This window comes from Ambystoma mexicanum, chromosome 7q, assembly GCF_040938575.1.
Source record: "Ambystoma mexicanum isolate Mex_15411 chromosome 7q, UKY_AmexF1_1, whole genome shotgun sequence".
Classification (NCBI taxonomy): Eukaryota; Metazoa; Chordata; class Amphibia; order Caudata; family Ambystomatidae; genus Ambystoma; species Ambystoma mexicanum.
Window position 1 is genome coordinate 992,592,784 of NC_090941.1, and position 24,555 is coordinate 992,617,338.

General features: G+C 44.5%; 1 protein-coding gene across 1 annotated transcript in view; it reads left to right on the forward strand.

Annotated features, from left to right (window-relative positions):
- PPME1 (protein phosphatase methylesterase 1) overlaps positions 1-24,555 on the forward strand; it is a 491,485-nt gene that overhangs the window by 117,471 nt on the left and 349,459 nt on the right. The window contains exon 4 of the mRNA XM_069640139.1: positions 11,808-11,865. Coding sequence (XP_069496240.1) covers positions 11,808-11,865 — 58 coding nt within the window. The remainder of the gene's footprint in view (positions 1-11,807; positions 11,866-24,555) is intronic.

Sequence of the window (24,555 nt, forward strand, 5' to 3'; positions counted from 1 at the left end):
TGTCTCAGGCAGTGACCCTCACTAACATGGCTTCGAAATTAAATGACAATTTCTCCTTGCTGAGCACATGAGGAGGTGTACAGACCACAACAATAATGCACATACTCCCTGTTTTTGAAAATGTGATTTGCCCAATTGAAACACCCTCTGTGATTGATGTTATAACAATTGGGAAGGACTCCTCTTACACCGATCTCTCAGTTGACCCAGCTGATGTAGAGGAGGCGGTGCCCATCTCTGACATCGAACGACGCTTAGCGGGCAATCTGCTACATAAAAAAAACTCCAAATCTCAGATCAAAGGCCCTCGAGCCATAACAAAAAAATCAAAAAATATCTCAAACATTAAAGGGCCAAAAAATACCTTAAATGCGTTCTTCCAAGTAATTGGTGGAACTGCGCCCTCTACAACTAAATCTAAAAAAAAAAAAAAAACCTCTAAAACGGCGAGCAACATCAAAGGGACTGATGTAAGGGGCGTTAGGGTATTGCCTACGGAACAGGATAGTGTGCTCCTTGTTCCTCCACCTCATTCCCCCCTGAATCAGCTGATCAACTCCAACAGGCTGAAGCTAAAAATAAAAGTGTGGAAGTGGATAACAATATGCATAACCCCGAACACTTGAAATCAGTAGAACTAAGCAATGGCGTTCACCAAAAAAAAAAGTTACCTTTGACGTACCTCAAAAACAGTCAGTGGAACACAAAGGGCAAACGATTGAGTCATCTGAGGTAATCAAAAACATGATAAGAGACCTATTTGTTGGAACCAGCCTTGACACATGGTTCAAATACACCATTTGTTTGCCCTTCCAACTCCAGTCAATTCAATTTGCGTACTGCCGACCAATCGGTTTACCCTTTGGATGGTCGTGATGGAAATAGATGTGATTTACAAAAAAACAATCCAAGTCTACTGAATGTAGATGGTCATCTTGGTGGCCAGTCCCAAAACCTGAAAAAACCAACACAATCAACAGATAACATCCACTCCTTCATTTTTAAGTGTAGGGAGGGTGGCTTCCCCATTTATGATTTGAATAGACTGGGTGTACTGAACATTTTTCATGATGTCCACACCTTGCGAGACATAACATCACATGATATTGAGCAAATTGAATTTATTGCTGACAGAAATCAATCTATTGTCCGTCTATGGATACCTTCAGGGGTAGTTGCCAATCTAATACGGCAAGCTAAGATGCAATTGTTTTAATTAGGATTTTTGCTAGCCGAAGATCGAGCTAGAGGTGATAGAAACACCTCTATAAACACACATAAAACAACACACATAAAACAAACATTTAGCAACGGACAGCGGTAACTGGAACCAGAAACATGAATTCCAACATGATAGCATATCAGTAACCATTACTGCCATCATGAATCAATAAATTAAACCTAGCATGTTGGAATCCAAGAGGCAATTCACATTTAAAAGCTGCCATTACATTTTGACCACACGTATTTCATATCGCCTTACAGGAAACCTGATTAACATCTTCACCAGTGTGGGATGGAAATGAGGTTGTACTACTGCCTGCGCGATGAACTAGGGGAAGGCCAGCATCAGGACTGTTAGTGGCGGTAAATCTAAATACGGGTTTGTCCATTGAGATGTGGGATGCTGAAAGTGAGCATATTTCACTGGTAAATATTTCGACCGACAAAGTCAAATTAGCGTTAATAAATGTATCGAAATCCAGCTGCCTTGTATGATGAGGCTTTTTACAAAGGACTAAGACGAATACTACATCTAGTCTATACTACCAGTGACATCACTTACACCATCATACTAGGAGATATTAATCTAGATTGCCTACATACAAAACACCACCAAGTTCAGACCTGGTCTTCCTTTATGGGAGAAAGACAGTACATCATGGTAAATGGAGCCATTCAGTGTGACATTCCGGCAAAAGCAACTTGGTCTCGTAATAATTAAGAAAGCATAATTGATTATATGTATGTTGATCGATCACTATTTCAATGTTTGCAAAGTTTAGAAGTTGTCACTTTGCCTTACAGTGATCATAAACTCCTTTCAATGACTGTTGTGAGCGAATCACCTACTCCTAGGGAAAAGTATGCTTCCACGGGCCTAGTATTAAATTTGGCAAAAAATAGAATAAGTTGGACAACACCCAAGATCTTGTCCCTTATGCATCAACTAAAAAGCAATATAACCACATTAGCGCTGGCACCATATTCGGAACTACTTGCCTTTTTATGCTAACACTCTTACTACTATGAAGAAAAGTCGCACACATTACAACCATATATATGACTGTGAAATTGTAAACAGAAGGGCAGCATGTAAGAAACAAAGAAGACAACTTCTAACCTTAGGTTTTCCGGAGTGTGAATTACCCGTAAAACATGCAAAGAACACATAAGAATTGGCTCAAAGCTCATAAATACTCACTACTACAACACGATGGTGAGCGTATGGGGCTAGCAATGGCAAACAAGAACTCTGCAGAGATGTGGCAGCTCCTAAATGGTCAAATATCTGTTAGACAAGTCGATGCACAACTCAACATAAGTGAAGCAACATGGATAAAACACTACACCATCCTATACAATGATCCAAGTTTCAATTTAACAACACGCACTCCTGAAAGTAACCAAAACTGGCAACTCCATTTTGAAATAGCAGATATCGAATATCTGATTGTACATGCAAGCTCTTCTAGAGCTGCTGGTCCGGATGGACTTTCTAACCACCTGTTTTAAGATCAATCCAGTTCAATGGGCACAGATTTTATATAACATCTTTAACACTATAATAACAACACAAGTGCCGATGACATGGAAAACCTCCTTGATTATTCCAATATTCAAGAAAGGTGATTGCATTTCACCAGTGAACTATCGGCCAATAGCACTTATAGATGCGCCAGGTAAGATCTTTACTAAATTGCTATTGAAAGATTTTAATAATTGTACATTGGTCAACAACATACGTGACCCGAATCAAACGGGTTTTGTGCGAGTTATGGGCACACATGTAAATCTGATGTGTTTGAATGCAATAAAGGCACAATGCCATTCCACAAAGCAACCAATTTTCTTTGCCTTTGTGGACTTGCATTCTGCCTTTGACTGTGTCGAGAGTGAAGCTGTTCTAGAAAAACTGACCAGACAACTGCTCTCATACCACCCTTGAGATAATTCGAGAACTGCACACAAACACGACTATTCGTGTTAGACTCTCATTACAAGGTAGCTTGTCGGCACCAATCCACACATTTTGTGGATTACAACCGGTTTGCTCATTGGCCTCCTCAGTGTTTAATTATTACATCCAGGACTTGAAAAATGTTTTTTCTGAAGTACAATCAGATTCCCCTAATGTTGCCAATGTTTCAATAAAACATCTTTCGAAGGGATTGTGTCCTCCGACGTATTCCTTATCTTTGATAATACGTTTCCAGCTTGCTGGCCTCGGAATTTTTTTCTGTAGAGGGCGCTGCGCATCGACGTCCGCCGAGTCGATGTCCCTCGACGGCCACTGTATCGGCGCCGACGTCACCATGCCCATAAATAGCCACGCGCTGCGTCCGTTGCTCAGTTTCGTTTTTCCGGGCCCCTCGGAAACTTCCAAGACTAGCTATTATCGGACATGGAGGGGTAGTGGGTGGTGGTTTCCTGACTAGAGCCTGTGCGCCCGCTCTATTGTGAATCCTTGGGACAGGTTTCCCGGCCCGATATCTTCCAGAAATACATTTTTAATGTACGTTGTAGGGTCTGGACCCTCTTCTCCATCCGGTAGGCCGACAAAGCAGACTTTGTTCCTTCTGGTCTTCCGCTTCACATCTTCCATGCTCTCGAGGAGGTTAACCTTTTGTTGCAAAATGTGATATCGGCATCGGCTTGCACCATTGTCTTGTTTTCCTTCAGTTGAGATTCCAGTTCTGTTCTTTCTGCTAATTTCCTCACGTCCTTCCATAATAGCCCGACAAAGACTATTACCTCATCTATCTTGTAGTTTAGCAATGTCTTCAATTCCGTAATTGACAGTAAAATCTGGTTATTTGCTCACATCCCTCTCACGGTCGCTCAACATAGCCATCTTGTCTTTAAGTTTGAAGTGTGGGTATGGTATAGCTGTTGAGCATTTTTGGCTGCCCTTTGCTTTGGCAGTTTTGGGAGGCATCCAGCTTGTCCCCACGCATTGGCAATGTCCATCATAACGCAACCGCCACTCTTAGCTGAGACCCACCATTGCATCCTGCCCAACTGATCCTGCCGAGGGCATACACGTATGCTGTCCTTCAAGAAAGAGCCGGAAGGGAGAGCCTCAATGTGGATGGACTGGAAGCACCCCACCCAGTTAATTACAGGCTCCTTTCCTGTATCTCCCGAGCAGAAGGCGCACCCACCCGGGCCCTCACACTTGGTGTTATGCAGGGTATAAGGACAATGCAGTTATTCTGTGTAGACACCCTGCTTATCAAGCAATCTCACTGTGAGCTCTGAGTTGTCTTGCAGCTGCAGCACTGTGCTTTTAGTCCTTATCCCTGCTGTCACTTTGTGCGAGTTGGCGCACTCATCAACCCAGTTTGCCAAGTGAGGCTACCTTTGTGCGCGAGTTTGCGGACTGCCTGCCAGGTTGCCGTTCCACCATACAGCCAATGTGGCCACTGTTCCTTAGTGGTCCTCATCTCCTTCTCTTGATGTGTGGGGGATGTTGTGTCTAAAGCGGGCTTCCGGCGGTGTGGACCGCACGACTGCTTCTATGCCGCGAGTGCTGCTCTTGCCGTGTTACGTGTTTGGCGGGCTCAATAACAGAGCTCGCTACTGCCGGCCTGCCCGCACTGCGTCCCACACTGTCAAATGCAATGGCGGGTTGTTGCAGTCTCGGGAGGTCAGCCGCTCGTCAGGCGCGCTGGCTCACCTTTTCTTCCTCAAAGTGTTAACGCACTGTGTCCCCTCTGCCGGTGCTTATTGCTGCTGCGGTGCCCCGTTATATTTTCACTGCTTCTCCACAGGGGCTATGCTTAACACCGGGGACAGTTGCGGACGCCTGCAGTTGCTCCCAGATGCTGGTGTCCCTGCTGTCACCGCTGCCCTCTGACTGTTGCCATGTTTTTCCCTTTGTTGTGAGGCACAAAGCACATTTCAGAACGCTTCCCGCGGCGAGCAGCCCTGCTGGATTGCACCGCTGGCTTGGAATCATACGCCCACAGGTTTCCGACAGGTCCTCCAACGTTTCTGGTGCTTGCAACTCTGTATTTCTCCCTGCTATTGTCGGATTTCATAGGATCCGGCAGGAGCGTCTCTGGAAGCAGCCTCACACCATGGCTACTTGGCCACGCCTCCCTGTAGCGCATAGCACCTTATGTGCAGTGTTGCTGGGAACCCGTTGGGTCCTACCGTTATTGAGATTAGAGGGATACTTTGTATCCGAACTAAAACTTTATCCTATGAGAGATTAGCACACGCCACCTTATGTGGAGTGTTAAGGGGATACCTTGTATCCCCCTTCTCTCTGCTCGTGTGACTTTTTAGTCCGTGACATCTCTATAGTTATGCCTGATGGCAGTGGATGTGGTCTACCAACTATTGTGGTATTTTTTTTTTTACTGCGGGGGGAGGGGGCGCTGGCTGTCATGTTTAGACAGCCACCCGCCCCTTTCTGTAAAATGCTGAGGGTGTTTGTAGAGGAGTGTTAGGACAGTTATTCTGAAGTCCAGCTAAGGACTTAGTAAAACCATACCACTAAAACAGTACAAAACTCCACTCTTAGTATACAGCTGTATTTGTAGTGTAGATGGAGCAGCCAGGCTTATTTTAGGAGGGAGAGCGGGCTGTATCCTGGTACAAAGAAAGTGTAGCATACATATAGGCCTAAAACTATGTCCTGGGAGGATAGCTCAGCGGCAACGTGCTCGCCTTGGAAACAAGACGACATGAAGCAACACAGGTTCGGTCCATGCTTAGAAAAAAACTCTGGTTAATAAGCACGTTATAAATATGCAACTGAGACATATTCCTCTAACAGCGCCTCTATACCCCCGGAATGTGTGAGCACTTTAAAAATGCAAAAATCAAAAATAAAACACTAACACTATGTATTTTAAACACAAATGGTTTATTTAAATACAGTATGCCAAGATGAATCTTGGGTAAATAAGTACTATCACATTATAAATACAATTCTAAAAATACAACACAATGCTTTAAAGTACACAGACCAAAGCATAGACTCTGTTCAGAAAACTAACAGTATTTCTGAAACACATTTAGTATAGGACACACCTATTCATGGGGTGTAAAACCATAAGTTACTTTTAGATTACGTTACAGTATAACAATGGTAGTAGACCCATGCAGCGACAGTTAAGGAATCACTTAGTAAACCAACCCTGTTATCAGGCTACTTTTCTGACTAGTGGAGCACATATTCAAGGAACATTATAAACCTATAACTAACTTCAGGACAACACTCAGGTTATACCATGTGAGTAAGACGTTTTGGTGTAATATACAATTAGTTGCTTTTCAGATCAGTGGAACACAGAGTAAGTTAAGCAATAACTGTCTACTCTCATTTAGGATTGCATCCGGCAGACCAAGGTCAGCTACACCTACAGGACACTTTCTGAATGGCCCATTTTTATTCTAGGCAGGTTACACCTAAGGGTGTAATATACTATGTAAGGAATGCATAGTATCAACAGTAAGACACACAAGTGACCACAGTTCAAAAGTGTTTATTAAACTTTCACAAGGGTGAGATAAACACCTCGCCAAACCTAAATCTAAAGATGGGAGCAAGCTACAACCATCAAATAAGGCAGTCCTAGTGGAGTCTTGTCAAATTAAAAGGGCCTATACTAAAAACAAAAATATTGTCAATCCTTACTACTAATTTGCAAATAATGTGGGGTGATGTTCATGAAAAAGGAAGAAGTGCTCATAAAATAAGTCAGGCTGTTAGGGCTGTTGGCCTCCATTCCACACGTTTTCAGCACGGGACAAGGTGGTTCACTCAAGCAAAGCACACACTCTGGCTTCTGCAGTACAAAGGTTCAGTTCCATTTTCACAGTTCAAGACCTTCTCTGTAAAAGCCTCTTTACTTCTTGCAAGTCTCTTGACTCGGAGGGCCTGGTATTCAAAAACAACACGAAAATGTTCTTTTACTTTTTCCAGTGTTCAATTTGGGTGTTCACCCTAGACCCCCCCCCCCCCGCCACAGCCAGCCTCAGATCAATCTCATTCACTCATTTAGTCTCCATCAGCCGGTCTCTGACCAATTGTGATGTACTTTTAACTATCAGAGTTTTGAATGTGCACTGGGTTTAGCTTGGCACGTTGCATAACCACTTGGATCTCAATATTCCTTTTCTCACACTTCGCATCAGTTGGATACCTAACAGACTTTCGAATAAGCGCCCACGTGGTGCTGGACCACTCTGTGTATGGTATCTTTTCTTGACCTCCCAAATTTCAAATGTAAAGTTTCATCACTCCTTTGATTTCAATGTTTGCATTGTGTATTCATAAACACCTCACACCGTTCTCTTTATACAAAGTTGCAGCTTGCAACCTTGGTTCAAAACACAAGCTGGTTTGGTATCCGTCGCTCTGACTTTTACCGGCTGTGCTGTCTTATCTGACGCTGCTTTGTTGTAGGAGCCAAGGACAGTACCACATTTGCAATCGCTCCTCTCTGCCTTGGTGATCGATGCGGGAGAGCCATGGGTACCTCCGACACGCTGTGCAGGTTTGAGCAGACTTGGTTCCTGTTTTTCGGTTTCTTATTTTCCAAGGCTCACGAAAGTAAGTCTTTAGAGGTCACAGTTACTTCCCTCCTTGTGACTCTCTGGTATCAGTCTTTCTCCTTGTGTTTTAAACTGCCGTCTAGGAACGGCTGTTTCCTTGTGTGGTTTGTCTCGCTCATAATGTGCTTTCGTGCTCCACCTTTTATCTGTGTAAGGAAGTGCGATGGAAGTCAGGTGTGTGTAATAATCCTTAATTGCCTGACCTTGCATGTCCATGGTGTTGGGACATGTCAGGTATACGGTTCTGGTGTTAGTCCGTTGTCGCTTACAGTGAATTGTCTGTGAGAAAGTGTTATGTTGGAAAAGAGGAGGTGGGAGGGAGGCTTGAATTCCCAGGTATCCTACCTGGTAGGATGGGGAAAAGATGTTACTGGGAAGGGGATACTTCGTCTTGCCCTCTGGTGTCCCACTTCCACTCCCTGAGGACCCCCACCCCCATCCAGGTGATCCTCCCGCACTGGTCCACCCTCAGGAACTGGATCCAAAAGCGATGGCCGTGTCCTGGCCACCTGGATGACAGATCCCCGGGGACTAGCGGGTGAGACACCTACAGGTCTCTCGCAACTATTACAGTTGCTTTTCAGGTCAGTGGAACACAGACTAAGGTGAGCAATAACTCTCATTTTAGGGTGGCTCAAAGCAGACCACGGTAAGTAAAACCTACAGTACACTTAAGAATTGCACACAGCTATTAAAGGTATGTAAAACCCAAGGCAGACTTATTCTAGACAGCCTATTCAGTGCCTCAGGGGAAGCAAGACCCAGTTGGTAAACATATACACTAATATTCTGAAAGAAATGGTTAAGTGAAGCCAACAGCATTACTTTTGGAAAAGAGGCACAACCAATTCACAGGTGAATAAAATAACCTTACATATATTTTTCAGAATAACAGAACACATTCAAGGTCAACTGTTCACTCTCACAGTGACAGTTACCAATCAACTCTTTCACAAGTAACCTTTAAACGCTTGTTATACTTTTCAAGGCAGAATTATTTTCTTATCCAGTCCGTCCTTCCCTAGTGTATTGCATGAGTTTACTCAGAGGTAGAAGAGGGACCCTAGTGGTCTAGGGGCCAGCTGTAGGCAGGGGTGAGATAGGGTTCAGTTGAAGAGAGTTCCTGGGGAAGTCTCTTCGAACAAGTATTTTACTTTTTAGTTGGTTGAAAGGGTCCAGGGACGACTTTGAAGACACTGGAAGGGCTTCTGCAGCAGGAATGAAAGGGGAATGCTCCAGGCATTACGTGGATTGATGTGGCTATGTTGTTTTGGCACCCTGTTCAGGAGCCAGAAGAAGACAGAATATCTCAGTTTAGATTTGTTGCTGATCTTGTCCAGCACTCTGGTTAGGGGACTTCAAGGACTGTAATCCAGTCTCTGGAGGTCTAGCAGGATGCCACCAAAGTTTCTACTTGATTCGCAAGACCATGCACCGCACAATGGCTCGATGTCCCAGGTTATTGGGGTATTGCAGCTCTGCAAGGTCGCAGCACGGTGTGGGATGGCTGAAAATGCAGGTCTTCTTGAGTCTAGTGGATCTCACCAGGCTCTGGGTCATTGTTTTTGGAGTCCCCAGGTCGCTTGGAAGGAAGGGTAACAGCAGGCTTTGGTTACATCTGTCACGTTTTCTTCATCTTCCTCTTCAGATTCAGGTTTAGTGGTCGACTACCTCTTTAGCTTCCAGGATCAGACTTTTATGCAGGAACCCAGCCAATCAAACAGACGTGCAACATTCAAACTTGTGGGGTTGGCAGTCCTTTCAGGAGAGCCAGCCTGCCAGTTTGAACTGGATTCTCGCAGGCAGACTGGAAGACAAACTGGTGTGAAGGTCTGGAGTCCTCCCTCGCTTCCTGCCTTCACAGACCCTCTGGAGCCTGGGCGTGCTTGACTAAGGTGTCCTGCCGAAGATTAAATTGACATAAAGGATTTTCCCGCCCTGGAGGTCAGGGGAAGATCCAAGCGGGCACAAGAAGCGTGAAAGTGACAAAAAAAAAAAACAGGGGCCATTTTGGTAAAATGAGCACCTGTGGGTGCCTTTACTGCAGCAGTGAAAACAGCCTGCGGTAAAGGAACACCGAATTAGGAAAGGTTTGCTGCCACCAACCATTTAAGGTGCGCTTATCCCTGCAACAGAATTGTAAAGTTCTAGTGAGAAAGGGGATACATTGTATCTCCCCAGCACTCCACATAAGATGGGGTGTGCTGGCTTTCACCCAACAATGTGGAAGGGATAGAAATATATCCTTTCTAGCCTTGGGAACTATAGTTCTCACAGGGTTAGCCAGAGAAAGTAAAAGGGGAGCCCCACAGGGCAACCATGTAACCATAAAAAGGTATTTACCAAAAGTTGTCAAAGGATACAATTTGGTACAAACTAAAACTGATATGTGATGTGCAATGGCTAATTGAATGAAGAAAGTTATTTTAAAAAAAAAGTAAGGTTATTCATTTGAATAGATATTCCTGAAATGCCCTTCTGCATGGTAATACATTCAAAACGCCAAACAGTATATTTTGAGGGCTATGGGGTCCAGACTGGGAACCTTCAGATGGGGGTAAACACAGATTCACATTTTGCAGAGCATCCATTATAGCTTTTCAAGTCTCCTTTATTTCCCTGCCATTTCACAACTTGAGTGGGAGAAGCCACTATTAGGCCTGTAAGATCAGAGCTTTGAGTGCAATGCTAGATGTCCATGGGAGTACACAACAGAGCAGCCTTGGGCTTATGCCAAGAGGAGCTCCCCATGTTAGACTAGGGAAGTAAGCCCGCTCCGCAGTATCCTCTCTAGGGGTAAAGGCAAGCAGGACCTCACCAGGAGAGACCCCCCTATGGGGACAAGACTCCTGTTCCTTTGAGGAACTACCTGAAGATCCTGCTACCATTACCTACTCCACTTCTAAACCCTATTAGAACTTATACGACCCACGGCAACGTAACCGCAGGAGGTTTAGGAGCCCGGAGAGTGCAAGAGATCCTCAAAACTGCTGCCAAGTGAAGTCTAGGAGATGGACGCGTGGCGTCGGATTAGCTGGAGAAAGAGGGAAACCCGTGCTGGAGAATCCACGGAGAAGCCGCGCTGGGCAGGCCATCCTGATTATATCACACAGTGATTGTTAGATGACTGGGACCGCGTAACGTGGTGATATCTTGGATACGAGGGAGAACCCAAACTGAGCAAAGGAAATCCTAGTGACATTATCCCCGAAGCTGACTGGTAATGGGAGACCCGGGTGGGTGAATAAGAATTGTGACAAAGGTGCTCATACTCATCACAGTCAAATCACTTGGAACAGTATAGCAAGAACAAGCAAAGTGACTGAGAATCATTATAAAAGGGTTCTTACTCATCCCAGTCGCGGTAACAAAGTACCGGTGTCACCAAGAGAAATAAGAAGTGCATAAAACTATTGCCAAATCCCTCAGTCAAGACATGGAGAATACAAACCTGAAGATGGAAAAGAGAAGCGAGAATTCAGGAGCAGGGAGTCCTTTTCCTGTCCTTGGTTGTTAAAGATAGTGGTAGGGCCATTTAGTGTTAATTGCACAGAAGACTTATTCCTTTAAGACCTTACGACGAGCATCTTTGTATAATTTGTTGGGTAGGGTATACCCCATACAATGGGGAAAGATAGGCATTTTTCTTTAGATAAAATATTCATCTAATAATGGCTAATCAGAGTATGCGTCTGCCACAGTGTACATTGGTGCCATGGAAGGTATTGTAATTCATGTTTCGGGTGAATTCTGAAAAATAATTGTTTTGTAGAGCACTTTGAAATTGTCACCAACATTCTGTGCTGCTTTATGCATTCTAATCATTTCCATTTTTTCTAGCAAGTAGGTCTGAGACCGTTTTAGTTCTTAGAAACCGTTCCAGGAAACGCGACGGGGTGGGTGTTTGGGGTGGTGTGTGTTTTCACTGTCCGGTTTATGTTCTTTCGCATGTAGCATCGTTTTAGACTAACCGTTATGAGTTTTGCTTAGTAAATGTCTTGTGTGCTTTTCTGCAGACTGCCATCATAAGTCGGGTTCAATGTAGGATTGTGGCATTAGACCTCCGGGCCCATGGTAAGTTCATTTCACTCTGTCCCTCATTGAAAGGAAAATACAAGATATGTTGTACTAGACAATTTGTCAGTCTCTGCTGCTTTCAGTTGTGGCCTGCATAGTGTCTTTTCTGGCATATTCAAAATAGATTTACAGCATGATCTAGCAACAGCAAATGTTCCCAATTGTAAATAAAGTGCTAATTGGGCATACATGGTTCCTACAGATAAGCCGTGTAACAGCCTCTTTTATTCCTAAAAACAAATACCCGCAACAGAAAACCTGGGATAAAAATGCCTACCAAATCAGAAGAAAACTGCCTCGGGAGCCTCTCTAACCTTACCCTTTCTCCCCCACCCCCGCCACTGCCTCCCACACAGCTTTATAGATATGTTGGGATCAGTGTAATCAGCAGAGCAGTGCTACTGGAAAGAGCTCTAATATTAGTACTGCCTTAAGCGGAACCATAAGGTAATGCATCTTTTGTGTGAATTACTGTGTTCAAAGGAGTATTGATTACAAAAGGTGTCCATGTTAGATTTTCCATTTGGTTTTACTACCCTAAATAAATACTCCTGTTAAAGTAAGTTTTTACTTCCTGAAAGTACTTTACTCCCAGTTTCAAAATTAGGGAGTTAAACACTTCCACTTCAAAATCTTATCTGGTGTTCTGAACTATTTTACATTGGGGAACCAGATTTCGTTCCAGTTAAAACCCATGCAGGCAACTAGCATACAATAATACAAAATGCACACAAGGCGTGAATACTCTCCCCTGTAGCCCAGCACCCTTTTTGCCCCTTCTGTCTTATGCACATAAACCAACCCATCACCCAGTCACCCGCTTCTCCACTCTGTCGCTAGGAGACCCACCCTGATTTGCTTTGACTATTTTAGTTCTATTTTTATTTCTTTAAACGGATGCTAAAATTTTTTTTCTCAATGCTGTTTACATTAATGACAAATTTAAGTGGAGCTTTTTGTATGGCAGACATTTTTTTGGTAGCGTAATATATGCAAAATATTTAGTCTGAAAATATTTGTGTACCAACCCTCTCGGATCCCCATTGGCTTGAGAATACATGCATGTGGTTGCTTGACTATTAGATACTTCGAAGCCAGAGCAGGCCAACAAGCTGTACGAGACAGCAAATGGTCTTTTCAGCAGTCTTGGGATAGTCCCTAATGTTGTACATTGGATTGTAGCAGCAAAGTCCTGTCGAACGTGCTTCTGGAGAAGGCAGGAAGGTAAAAAATAGTTGCAGTCTAAATCAAATGTTATTAATTCGGAGCAAAACGGTGCATTTTGCTGCCACGAAGGTAGCTTGGCTAGTTGAGCACTCTTCCCTTGACATCTGTGTGCACCCTGAGGTTTGAATCCTGGCACAGCGCACTCAGCCCTTCATTTCAGATTGGTAAATTTAGTACTGCAGAATTTGGTGATCAAACCTGGTATTTTTAGTGGAAAGAATCTCGCTTTCTAAAAATGTGATGTTCTTATTAAGCTAGTCCTATCAGAAGAAACAACAATGTCTCAACCAACACTTTAATGGTCATGAAATTATTGGTGGCCATCAAAAACCTAATGTAACATTGTAACTGCTGTGCCCATGATAACCTATTTCCATCATAAACAATGTGCCTGGTGAAATGATCAAAGCTGGCATGATATTGCAGTAGAAAATGTAATTGATGATCTTGTTAGAGGATTAATAAATGGGTTCTGCTTGTCCAAATGGAACTCTCCCCTGAGTAATGTTGCTGTGTAATTCATGCCCTGCATGGGTACTGTGCAGAGAGATTGAGCAATACTACGCAAGGAGTCCTGTACCTCGTGTGAGAAACCCGACAGTATTCTCCCACCTAATCCCTTGGATTCTTCCATTCAGGTGGCCAGGAAAGGGCCATCGCTTTTGGATACTGACCCTGGGGATGGACCAATGAGGGAGGATAACCTGAGTGGATGGTCACGAGAGGTTCGGATGAGAATACCCAAGTGCGAGTCATGGTATTCCCCGTTCCCAATAATACCCCAAGCCACTCGCCCTCGGCCTTCATGGGGTATTTTCAGTCTCGCCCCATCTCCTTCTCCCAATAAACACTGATAGGATATGATATGATAACATGTGATAGTTTATATCTCGCCCATACACAAGTGTTTCAGGGCGAGGCCGGGGAAGGGTACAAGGAAGGATAAAAACAAAACTGTTTTACTAGACCCAGTGACATTGAGAACGCGCAACTGCAGGGGAGAGGAGGCGGGGGAAGTGCAACAAGGGGAAGGTAGTAATGGAGAGTGCAGAAGGCAGGTGGTAAAAATAATAGATACGTGTGTTCGGCAAGTGCCAATATAAGAGCAGACACGAGTGTCAGTTAAGTGTCGGGTAAGGTAACTGTAGGGCTGCAGAGGCAGACCTAAGTGTGAAGGTTGCCAAGAGGCAGTGCAGGTAAGCAGATGGGTGGGCAGGGATCAGGGCCTAGATACAAAGGGTAAACCAGGAGCCCAAGGGCAGAGGACAGTATAGCAGGGGAGTGGAAGATGGAAGGCCGAAGGAAGGTCTTGAGGTGCTTCCGGAACCGAAGGTGGTTCTCCTCGAGTTTTAGAGAGGCAGGCAATTCCAGAGGGAGGCCCCAGCCGAAGAGGGAGACCTACCACCAACTTGTTGCTTGGAGAAGGGACTGACCCTGAGGGAGTTGGAGGTAGAGGAGCGAAGGCCTAGAGTAGGAAGATCTTTCCGGAGGGAGGGCTGAAGGTATTGTGGGACAATGCCCCATAAGGGTTTGTGGACAATGCAAAATGGTCTTAATTGTAATCCTTGCAGCCACTGGGAGCCAATCGAGATTTCAGGGCAGGAGAGAAACGAACCCTTGGCTTAAGGACAAGTCTTGCAGTCCTGTTTTGGATGAGTTGCAGAGGGTGGAGACTGGAGGCAGGAAGATTTAGAAAGAGGCTGTTGCAGTAGTCCAGTCTGCAGAGAACCAGTGCTCTAGAGACCGTGAGCTTCTGGGGAAGGAAAGGAACAATCGAAGATGACCCCATGGTGTTTAGCTTCACATGTGGGAGCAGGAAGGGGCCCAGGGGAGGCTGGCCAGAGAGTGGCAGGAAAGGAAGGTGTGGAGTGCCAATGAGAAGGATCGGTCTTGCTGGCATTAAAGCAGAGGTCATTGACGGCACACCACGCCTGAGACGAGGAAGATTTAATCTAAGATCAACGAGGATTACCCATAAGACAATCATTGGAAAACCAGAATGGGCCTACTACTATTATACTATTACAACCTACCACTAGGATGTCCCACTAATAGTCGGGCACTTTATCCCAACTGTGCACACCTGACTCCGCTTGACTGTTCCCTACACTATAGAAGGTGGAATTGTGCCAGAAGCGGAGAGCGAGCTGGGGATGCTGCCTGGACCAGAGAAGCCAAGGAGCAGAGAGCAGCAGGAGTTGAATCATGGAGGAGAGCGGCGTGCTGAGACACTGACCCGGTGTTTGTGAGGGGCTGCAGCATGGCTAGGGAGCCGTGCCTCCAAGAAACCGGAGTGATGCAGCCTGCATCTTGCTGGCAACATTCAGCAAAGTGCTCATTCTCTTGGGACCTTTGCCGGTCATAGGGTGCCTGAGGGGCAGGTGGTCAGACCCTAAACTCAACCCCACGTATCCAGATAGCGAAAGCCTGTCAACCGTTCTGCTGCCTGTTGAGTTTTGTGTAAGTCAGAGAAACTCTGCAGCGTGCGTTTGACTGAAGCGAAGCGGGAGAAAGGCACCGTTTGCAAAGCGGCACGGAACAGAAAGAGCGAGGAGGCTTAAGTACAGAAAGTTTAAGAAATGACAAATAGGGCAAACAGAGAAGGAAAAGGCACTTGCAGCACTGAAGGAAAGTAAGGCAGAGCAAATGCATGTCTAGTGTGCAAGAGGCACGAGAAATAAGTGGACAGGTGCAAGTGTGCACAATAAGGTAAAGTAAGTGTCAGAGAGACCCAATGCAAGGACAAGGAACCAAAAGGAAGGTGCAATTGTGCACAGTGAAGAAAAGGGTGCAAGTGTGCATAGTGAAGAAGTCTCACCTTTTTATACAGTTCCAGCACACACTCCTGTGCAATCCCTCTCAGCATTTTCCAGAAAAGGGGCATTTTACAGAAAGGGGCGTTGGCTGTCCAATTAGCTGGTCCTATTCAGGCACTCTGACAAAGGACAATGGGGTGGAACGCTCCTTCCCCACTTCCTGCCTGTCCAGACACTCTGGAGCCTAGGCGGGAACACTCAATGGTTCTGCCAAAGGCAAAACACACGTACTGACCTTCCCCTCACAGAACGGCAGAAGAAGGGCTAACTAAGAACAACTACGCTAGTAATGGCGAAAAAATAAATAAGGCCCCAAGTTGGTACTTGGGTGCCTCTATTGTGCACTACTGAGGCATATGGACATAGCCTCTGGTACACAATAGTTGGTAGAACACGTCCACTGCCACGAGCTGTAACTAGGAGATTGTCTAGGACTTAAAATTCATAGGAGCAGAGAGAAGGGGGATACTAGGTATCCCTTTGGTACTCCACATAAGGTGGTGTGTGCCAATATCTCAGACAAAAAAGTTTTGGAAGGGATACAAAGTATGCCTCTATCCTTAAGAACAGTAGTTACCCGAGGATTTAGAAAAAGAAGCTTAAAGGATGACCGTGGGGGTCCCCAACAACAATGCCCATAAGGAGCTGTGTGCTGCAATAGAAAAAAGCAGATGCCTTTAAAAGCTAGGGAGCAGACAGACTCCATAGTACATGTAGAATACAAAGAATAGAGTTAAAAAAAAGACAAAGCCCACCAGAATGAAGGAGTGGAAAAAGGCTCTACTCATTCAGGATTTAAAGAAAAAGGTCCAAGTCCAGCAAAATGTTCTGGAGGGGGTTTCACTAGGAGAGGGGATGAAGCATAAACATGATATATCTCCTGAACACTCGTGCCTCCCAGAATAGGCACAGGAGGATCTAATCCACTGGATGGCTCTCTTGATCCAGTCGGTCATATTTTCTGGATAGACCATCAGCATTCTTATGTTTGGTACCTGACCTGTGCTGAATAGTGAAGTCAAAGCTTTGTAGGCTTTGGACCACCTGAGCAATTGTGTTTTCTCCTTTCATCTGCATCAGCCACCTTAAGGGAAGGTGGTAAATTTGAATCTTGAAACTAGTTCCATAGACGGATGGTCTGAATTTCTTCAGGGCCCACACAATGGAAAAACTTTCATATTCAATGGTTGCCCACTTGCTTCCCTATCTTTTAATTTTCTACTAATAAAGCAGTCTGGGTGAGCCATGCCTTTGCTATCAAATTGGCTCAAGACTGCTTCTATCCCTCTGTTGGAAGCATTCGTTTGGACTAAGAAGGCCTGAGTGTAATCTGGAGCTCTCAGCACTGGAGCTTTGCAGAGGGCATCATTCAGCCCTTGGAAGGCTTTTTTTACAGTCCTCCTTCCACTTGACCTTTTATGGTTCTGGGGAGAGGATATGGTATTTGGAGAAGCTATGGTAACGTAGTTCTCAATAACGTTCCTGTAATAACCAGTAAGTCCTAGAAGGCTCTAACTTTAGTTGGAGTGGCCCAGTCTTGTCCAGCCTGTACTCTGATGGGTAAGGGCTTGATCTTCCCTCCTCCTACCGCATGACCAAGGTAGACCACTAACCTGATCAACGTAGCACTTACTTGATTTGATGGTAGGATTGGCCTGTTAAATGGCCTGCAACACATGTCCCAGCTGGTCAAGATTTTCTTCCGAGGTAGGGCTGAGCACTCCTATGTCCTCCAAGTATACCATGCTGAGGTTCTCTAAACCATTCATCACATCGTTAACCATTCTCTGGAATGTGGCAGGTGCATTCTTTAAACCAAAGGACAGGACCTTAAACTGGTCTAAGCCTTCTGAGGTTGAGAATGTGCTCTTCTTTGACTCGTCAGTCATGGCAATCTGCCAATAACTACTTGTCAGGTCAAAAGTAATGAGGAACTTTGCTGAGCCCAGCTTATCCACCAGTTTGTCCTTGGCAAGGGATGGGCATCAGTCTCGGTAACTGTATTTAATGCCCTATAGTCCATACAGAATTAAAGTTCTTTAGTTCCTGCCTTTGGTTCTAACACAACTGGGTTAGCCCGTGGACTTGTGGAATGTTCAATCACTCCAGGGTCAAGCATCTTATTGACATCTTCTTTTATGTAATTGCTCACATTATCTGACATCCTGTAGCCCCTGCTTTTAACAGGTACACTATCACCAGTGTCAATGTCATGTTGGCCCCAAGGGGTCACGCCTGCTGTGATTGAGAACAGAGGGGGAAAGCGAATTAAAACAGTGTTGCACGCCTCCTGTTGCTGCACTGTCGCATCAGTAGAGCGTTTTACCCCTTATACTGACTCATTTGAAGGGTGTACCCTTGGGAGATCTGGGAGAGCTCACTCTCCTCCTTCTCTTGATCAGAAGCTAAGAACAAAGTTCCTATTTCTGGTCTGGAAGCATAAGCCTTCAGACAGTTGGTATGAAACAACCCTAGGGGTCTCCTTGGGGTTGCCTAAGTCTACCAAATAGTTGACCTCCAAGTTTTCCCACACCCTTTGAAGGGTCCTAGAAGACCCGCTGTCTTACTGGGACCATGATGAGAACTTGTTGGTCTGGAGTAAACTCCACCATGTTTGTTTTCTGGTCATGCCAATGCTTGACCAGCTTTCAAATTCTCAGTAGCTTCTGTCATCATTTGTGCCATTCCCTGTGAGGCCTAGCACATAGTCATAAATCTTCACTGGCTTGAGGGAAGGGGCACTCTCCAGACCCTCCTTGATCTGGGCGAAGGGGTGTCTGACAGGATGACCATACAGTAACTCAAAGGGGCTAAAGCCCACTCCAGCTTGAGGAACCACTCTATAGGCAAATAGAAGGCATGGCAGAAGAAGGCCTCACTTTCTTCTAAGTGGTTCTTGCAAAACTCCAATCATGCACTTCATTGTTCTATTTAACCTCTATACCAATCCATTTGTCAGAGGGTGGTAGGCAGTTGAGACCTTATAGGTGACGCCACACGTTTTCCACATGGTTAGCATGTAGTGGGACATAAAATGACCCCCTGTCAGATACAACCTCCTTAGGAAATCCTGATCTGGTAGAAATATCAAGTAGGTTCTTAGCCACTGCCTGAGCGCTAACAGTCCTCATCGGAATAGCTTCAGGGTATCTGGTGGCATGGTCCACCACAACCAATATACATTGGTTGCCTGAAGTTGTTGGAGGGTCTAGGGGACCAACAGTGTCAATCCCCAACATCTCAAAAGGAACTCCCACAACATGGAGAGGCACTGGGTTTGCCACATTATTGAGTCCACTCTTACCAGATAACTGCCCATTGTGACAACTCCTACAATGTTTTTCAATCTCTGTGCCAATCTTGGACCAGTAAAGGTACAACGGGATCCTCCCCTTGGTCCTCTTAAAACTTAGGTGACCTGCCAGAGGGACTTCATGTACCAACTGTAGGAATGTTTCTCACTTTTCGGGGTACCACCAGTCTCCTGTGGTCCCCTGGAAAAGACTCAATAATCTCACTGTAGAGAAGTCCATCCTCCCAGTATAGCCTATGCTTCCCACGGTCTTGCCCTTCACTCTCGGAAGCTGGCTGCTGACGCATACCCTTTTTAGAGAGGGATCCTCTTTGTCCCCTACTGGAGTCTGTCCTTGAGGTTTCACCTTCTGCAAGCAGTCTCCTGCTCAGGGTGGTCTCTTGGATCTAGAGCTTCCAGACAGGGCTGTATCTCCTTCAGACTCATCGGAAGAGGGTTCTTCAGGATCCTCTTCTGGCACCAACTCGGCCTCATCTGGTGGTGCGGTCACAGGTGTCACCTCTAGGTTTTCAGCGGAAACCTTTTTCCTTGTGGATGTTTTGGGCTTGAGGGCTCTTCTTTTCTTAAGAGACTTGAGGTTTCCCCTTGGTCTCCTTTGGAAGATCTCTTAAGGTTGCGCCTCTGGCTTTCCTTGTAAACTCTTCCTTAGAGGGGGTTTTGGTGTGCTGGAGACTACACCGAAGGACTTCAAATCATTGCCCAACAGTACCCTTCCTGGTACCTCCTGACTGAACACTTAAAGGTATCTTTACAGTCATTTCATTACACTTAATAGCTGGCAGTACTGGGCACATTTGGACTGGGCCTCCTGTAGACTTGGTAAGCCTTTTGGGAGCCTTAGCAACTTCCTCAGGTTGAAAGAAACACAATCTACCACAGTTATACTGACCCCAGTGTGTCTAATGACAGGGGTGTCCTGACCATTTATATGTACACTGTCTTGATAATACTCTTTGGTATTATCCAGAATGGTATTATAGACCTCAATGTTTTGTTCCCACAGTCCCAGAGATATTAAAGAAACTCTATCCTGAACACCAATGGTTTCTTCAGCTTAAGGGTGAACGCTAGCCCCTGTTATTGGTATATCCACATCATGCGTGAATGTTAAGCTGACAGAGGGGATCCCAGAGGGTTAACCCTTAAGTCTGGGATCTCCTTTCACATGGTCACCAGACCCACACACCACACATTTTCCCAAATGTCTTTTGGAATTGGGGTTTCTGATAACTTCCCTCTGGTTTGGTTCCAGAGGTTTCCCGAGCCCTATAATGTTGTTTAGGGGAATATTTACCCTCGTCATGTTTGTCAACCTCTTTTGGTGGGAGATTTTTGGAATGCTCCTGCTCATACCAATGCTTTTACTCCCTCGTTTGTTGTGAGGAGCTCTATTTTTGGAATGCTCCTGCTCATACCAATGCTTTTACTCCCTCGTTTGTTGTGAGGAGCTCTATAATCCCTGTGCGTAGCCCCGTTGGCCACCCACAAGTCTGCAGCAACTGCTAGCTTCTTGGGGTCCAGTTTGTTGGTAAGCAAGGTTCTGTCTCAGCTCAGGGGAACAGACATCAAAAATACTTACCAGCATGAAGAGACACCACATGCCTTCATAAGAGCTCACCTTGTAGCCCTTAATCCACCAATCTACTTTTGTCAGGCTTTCACACACCCAAGTGGCCCACACTTTACCATCTCTCTTCTTGTGGTCCCTAAATCTTTTTAGGTATTGGAAAGGGGTCTTCCCAAACCTGGCTATAAGCACAGTTTTTACCAACTAGTGATCTTGTCCATCGACATTCAACTGGTTACATGTCTTTATATCGAAATACATATATCGAGAGTAATGTATACCGAAAATATATAACAAAACATATTTGTCGAAATGCTATTAACTACATGAAAACAGTTCATATAACGAAGCGTGTATGGCGAAATACAGCAATATCGAATTTCAACACAGCATTAAATTACATAGAATCAATGTACAATGAACTAGAAGTGGAACACGTAGAAGGCCCAGATTTGCCAAAAACCTATGGAATTCTTACACTGCTGTACTACAAGAACATTCCAAAACCAATAATGAACTAGAAGGGTGGCACAATGAAATCCAGCAATCATTCAAAACGTGGAATCCTAATTGATTTGTAAATGTGATTTTTGTTTCTTTTTTTTTTCTTTTAAAAAACATCAAGAATTGCAAATTGCACAAATAATCTCCAGTGAAAAAACCAAACTACAAAGAAAAAATATCAAAACAATCAACGAAGACTAAAGGACTGTGTTGGCATTTGCTAAACAGGATAAAAGGCCTATCTGAACAGTGGTGCTTTTAATATAAACTGTTAGAAATAGACATTTTGACTTAACACAGCAAGCGCCGAAATTGGAGATGTTCAAAAACCACATGCATGAAATTCCACAACCAAATCCAAAGGGGTTTAATACATAGTCATTGAACCGAAAAACCAAGAATCCCAAGTTTGAAAAAAGGGAAGATCCTCAAAAGGCAAAAGAAACACCAATGCAGATCCAAAAAAACAGTCAAAGAAATCCCCAAAAAAAGATCCAGAGCACATCCACGGAAAATGAGGAAATCCATCCAAGAAACCAAAAAATCCATTCAAAAAAGGAACTCCAGGGAAACACTCCATCCACTCTGACAGACGTAATCCAAATTAACAGCAGTGGATTCAATGCATCTGAATAGGAAAAAAATAGCGACACCAAGTGGACTAAAAAGATATTGCACCGTTTATAAATTATTAGTAAAAATGTTAATCTTTTCAATAATAAAACTTTCAAGATAAAAACAATTATGTGTATATATTTATATATGTCACTTAAAAAAATATGGTGAAAGCGTATTATATATTAACACTGTATATCCATTCAACGCCATCACAGCCATTCTGGGGGGAGCCTAGAGATTACCCATGGAACAAACTCACTTTCACAAATACCTTGTACTTTGTATGTAAATTTAAATGTACTCCGCCAATCAAGAATATCAGTTTTCACATCATACAATCTCACCAAATCTTTGGGGAGATGAGGCTTCCTGCTTCTGGAGTGGTCTGGCAAAGAGGACTCAAACAGAAGTGGAATCCAGGAACAACTTGTTCCTCTCTAGTTCATGCTGCATCTTTTTCACTGAGTTGCAGTTCCTTTCTCATTTCTTTGTCTCATCAGACAATCTCCAGTTTTCTAAATTCAAGCTGCATTTTCCTTTTCTCTATCTCTAGAACCAGCTCAGCTGACATGTTGGATACAGGTAGGGGTGAGGTTAGAGGATTGGGAGGTGGATTAGCAATCTCATTCTCTTCCATCTCATCTATCTCATTTTCTGGTGTTGAGGGATAAGTGTTAAATTTCTAGATCAATACCGGAAGTAGGGGTTGCAGGCCTACTTGCAGTTTGGTAATCCAACAAGTTTTGGATTAATTCATCTTTTTTTTCCTTTACTACTAAGCAGGGGCGTTGCTGGGGGGATATAGCCCCTGATCTTTTGGTTGTAGCCCCGGATAGAATCTCGGGAGCTACAGCCAAAAGACTAGCTAGCCCCAGTCCCAAAAGTTCCGACATCAGCATAGCCCCGGGTCTTTTCCAGAACTAGCAACTCCCCTGCTACTAAGACATTTATCTTTACACATTTCTTTCAACAGTAAGAGACATAAGAGCTTCTGCCTTCGTTTTCCATATTGGACAAAGGTTCAGTACTACACAGTATAGTGACCTTGAGGATGGATTATTTGACTGAATGCAACCAGGAATCAATGTAAATCAACCTACACAAATCCCACCAGCTGTAACACCATTATTAGGGGTACGTTTTCCTAAAGTCTTACTGGTAGTAAGACTTTGGTAAGCTATCCCAGTGGTGTGTAGATCTCCAACTCTTAGTATCAGTCTGTACTAACTCGGGACTTTGGTAGAGTGGCAGAGCAGTCGGGCTCATCTTAAGAGGAAGTTGTGAGCTGCAGGGAACTGCACTGAACCCAGTTAGACATGCACAACAAAGAAGCACTTCCATGTATAATTTATATTCAATTATATATATTTACACCCAAATTACTTTAAATACATTATACGTTTATGCTAGAACACTTCGGAATTCTTTAGAATACACTTACTTCTAAGAGCACTTTCACTTTTGCGATTGTTAGCGGTTCCGTTTTGTAGCAACCTTGGAAAGGCAAAAAGACAATGCTATTGTATATCAGTAATTACGCCTACATGCTGTTCTTAGCAGTTTTAAGGTAACACATTTACTCTGCAAACACATATAACAAAGTCACTTAAAGGGAGGAAAATGATTAGAGTAACATTAGCCTGGTTCAAGGTTCTATAGAGGGTTTCTTCGCACAATCTTTCAAGTCCAAAAACGCAACCCTATCTAAAGACAGTTCGGAAAGGGCTCAAAGTGTTGAGAGGCAGCACAATATGAGTTCCTGTGGATTTCTTCTAGTGTTATAGAAGCAGTAAGTTAACTAACAAAGGAGACCCTATCAAGGACTCGATGAAGGTACACAAGCAGCGGCTTGAGACTGAGGTAATAGGGTGGTCGCCCTGGACACCTCTACATGTACTCCAATGCTCTGGAGTGACGTCTGCAATCCGGTAAGCAATACCGTTTTCCCCACAGTACATTTGGTTAGAAAAAAATGTTTGTGCTGGATTATCTGCGATGTTTCAGCTCTGGACCCAACCTCCAGATTCCTTGGTCTGATGACTGAAGGCAGGACAATGCCGGGACGGGATCTCTCTGCAGCGGTCTCGAGGGAGTACCTGGTGCACGACTTTCAGCAACTTCTTGGTTCACTCTGCAGTTTTAGCAACTTTTTCTGCAACACCAACAAAGGATGCGGGTTGCCCGGTCAATCTTCACTTCCTGTAGTCCCACGCTCTGAGGGGTTCTGGGTGAGGTAGATCGGATCTCTGGCTGGAGTGTCCTTGCGGATTCTGCAAAGATTTGGACAGATTCGGTCTTTCCATGTCAATGCACCTGAAATAGGCAGCAGGTCTCCTGATAGTGGAGTTCTGCAGCTCTGAAAACTCCTAGGACCTCGGGAGATGGCTGAAATCAAAGTTTGTCTAAAAACAGAAACAGCCATGTACTTCTTACTGAGTACACATTTGTTTTTTTGTCTATCTTTAGGGAGACCTGCATACACAAGGTCCCAGAAGAAGGTTGTAAATTTCAAAAACCAAAACGTCCGTGATCCTCGTGGCAAAACACTTAGGACCACGGCCAAGGACCACACCAAACTGTCTTCATTTTTCGACAGACGTCGACCAGTCGCTCTTGGTCTCGGACCAGTTCTTTGCTGGCCA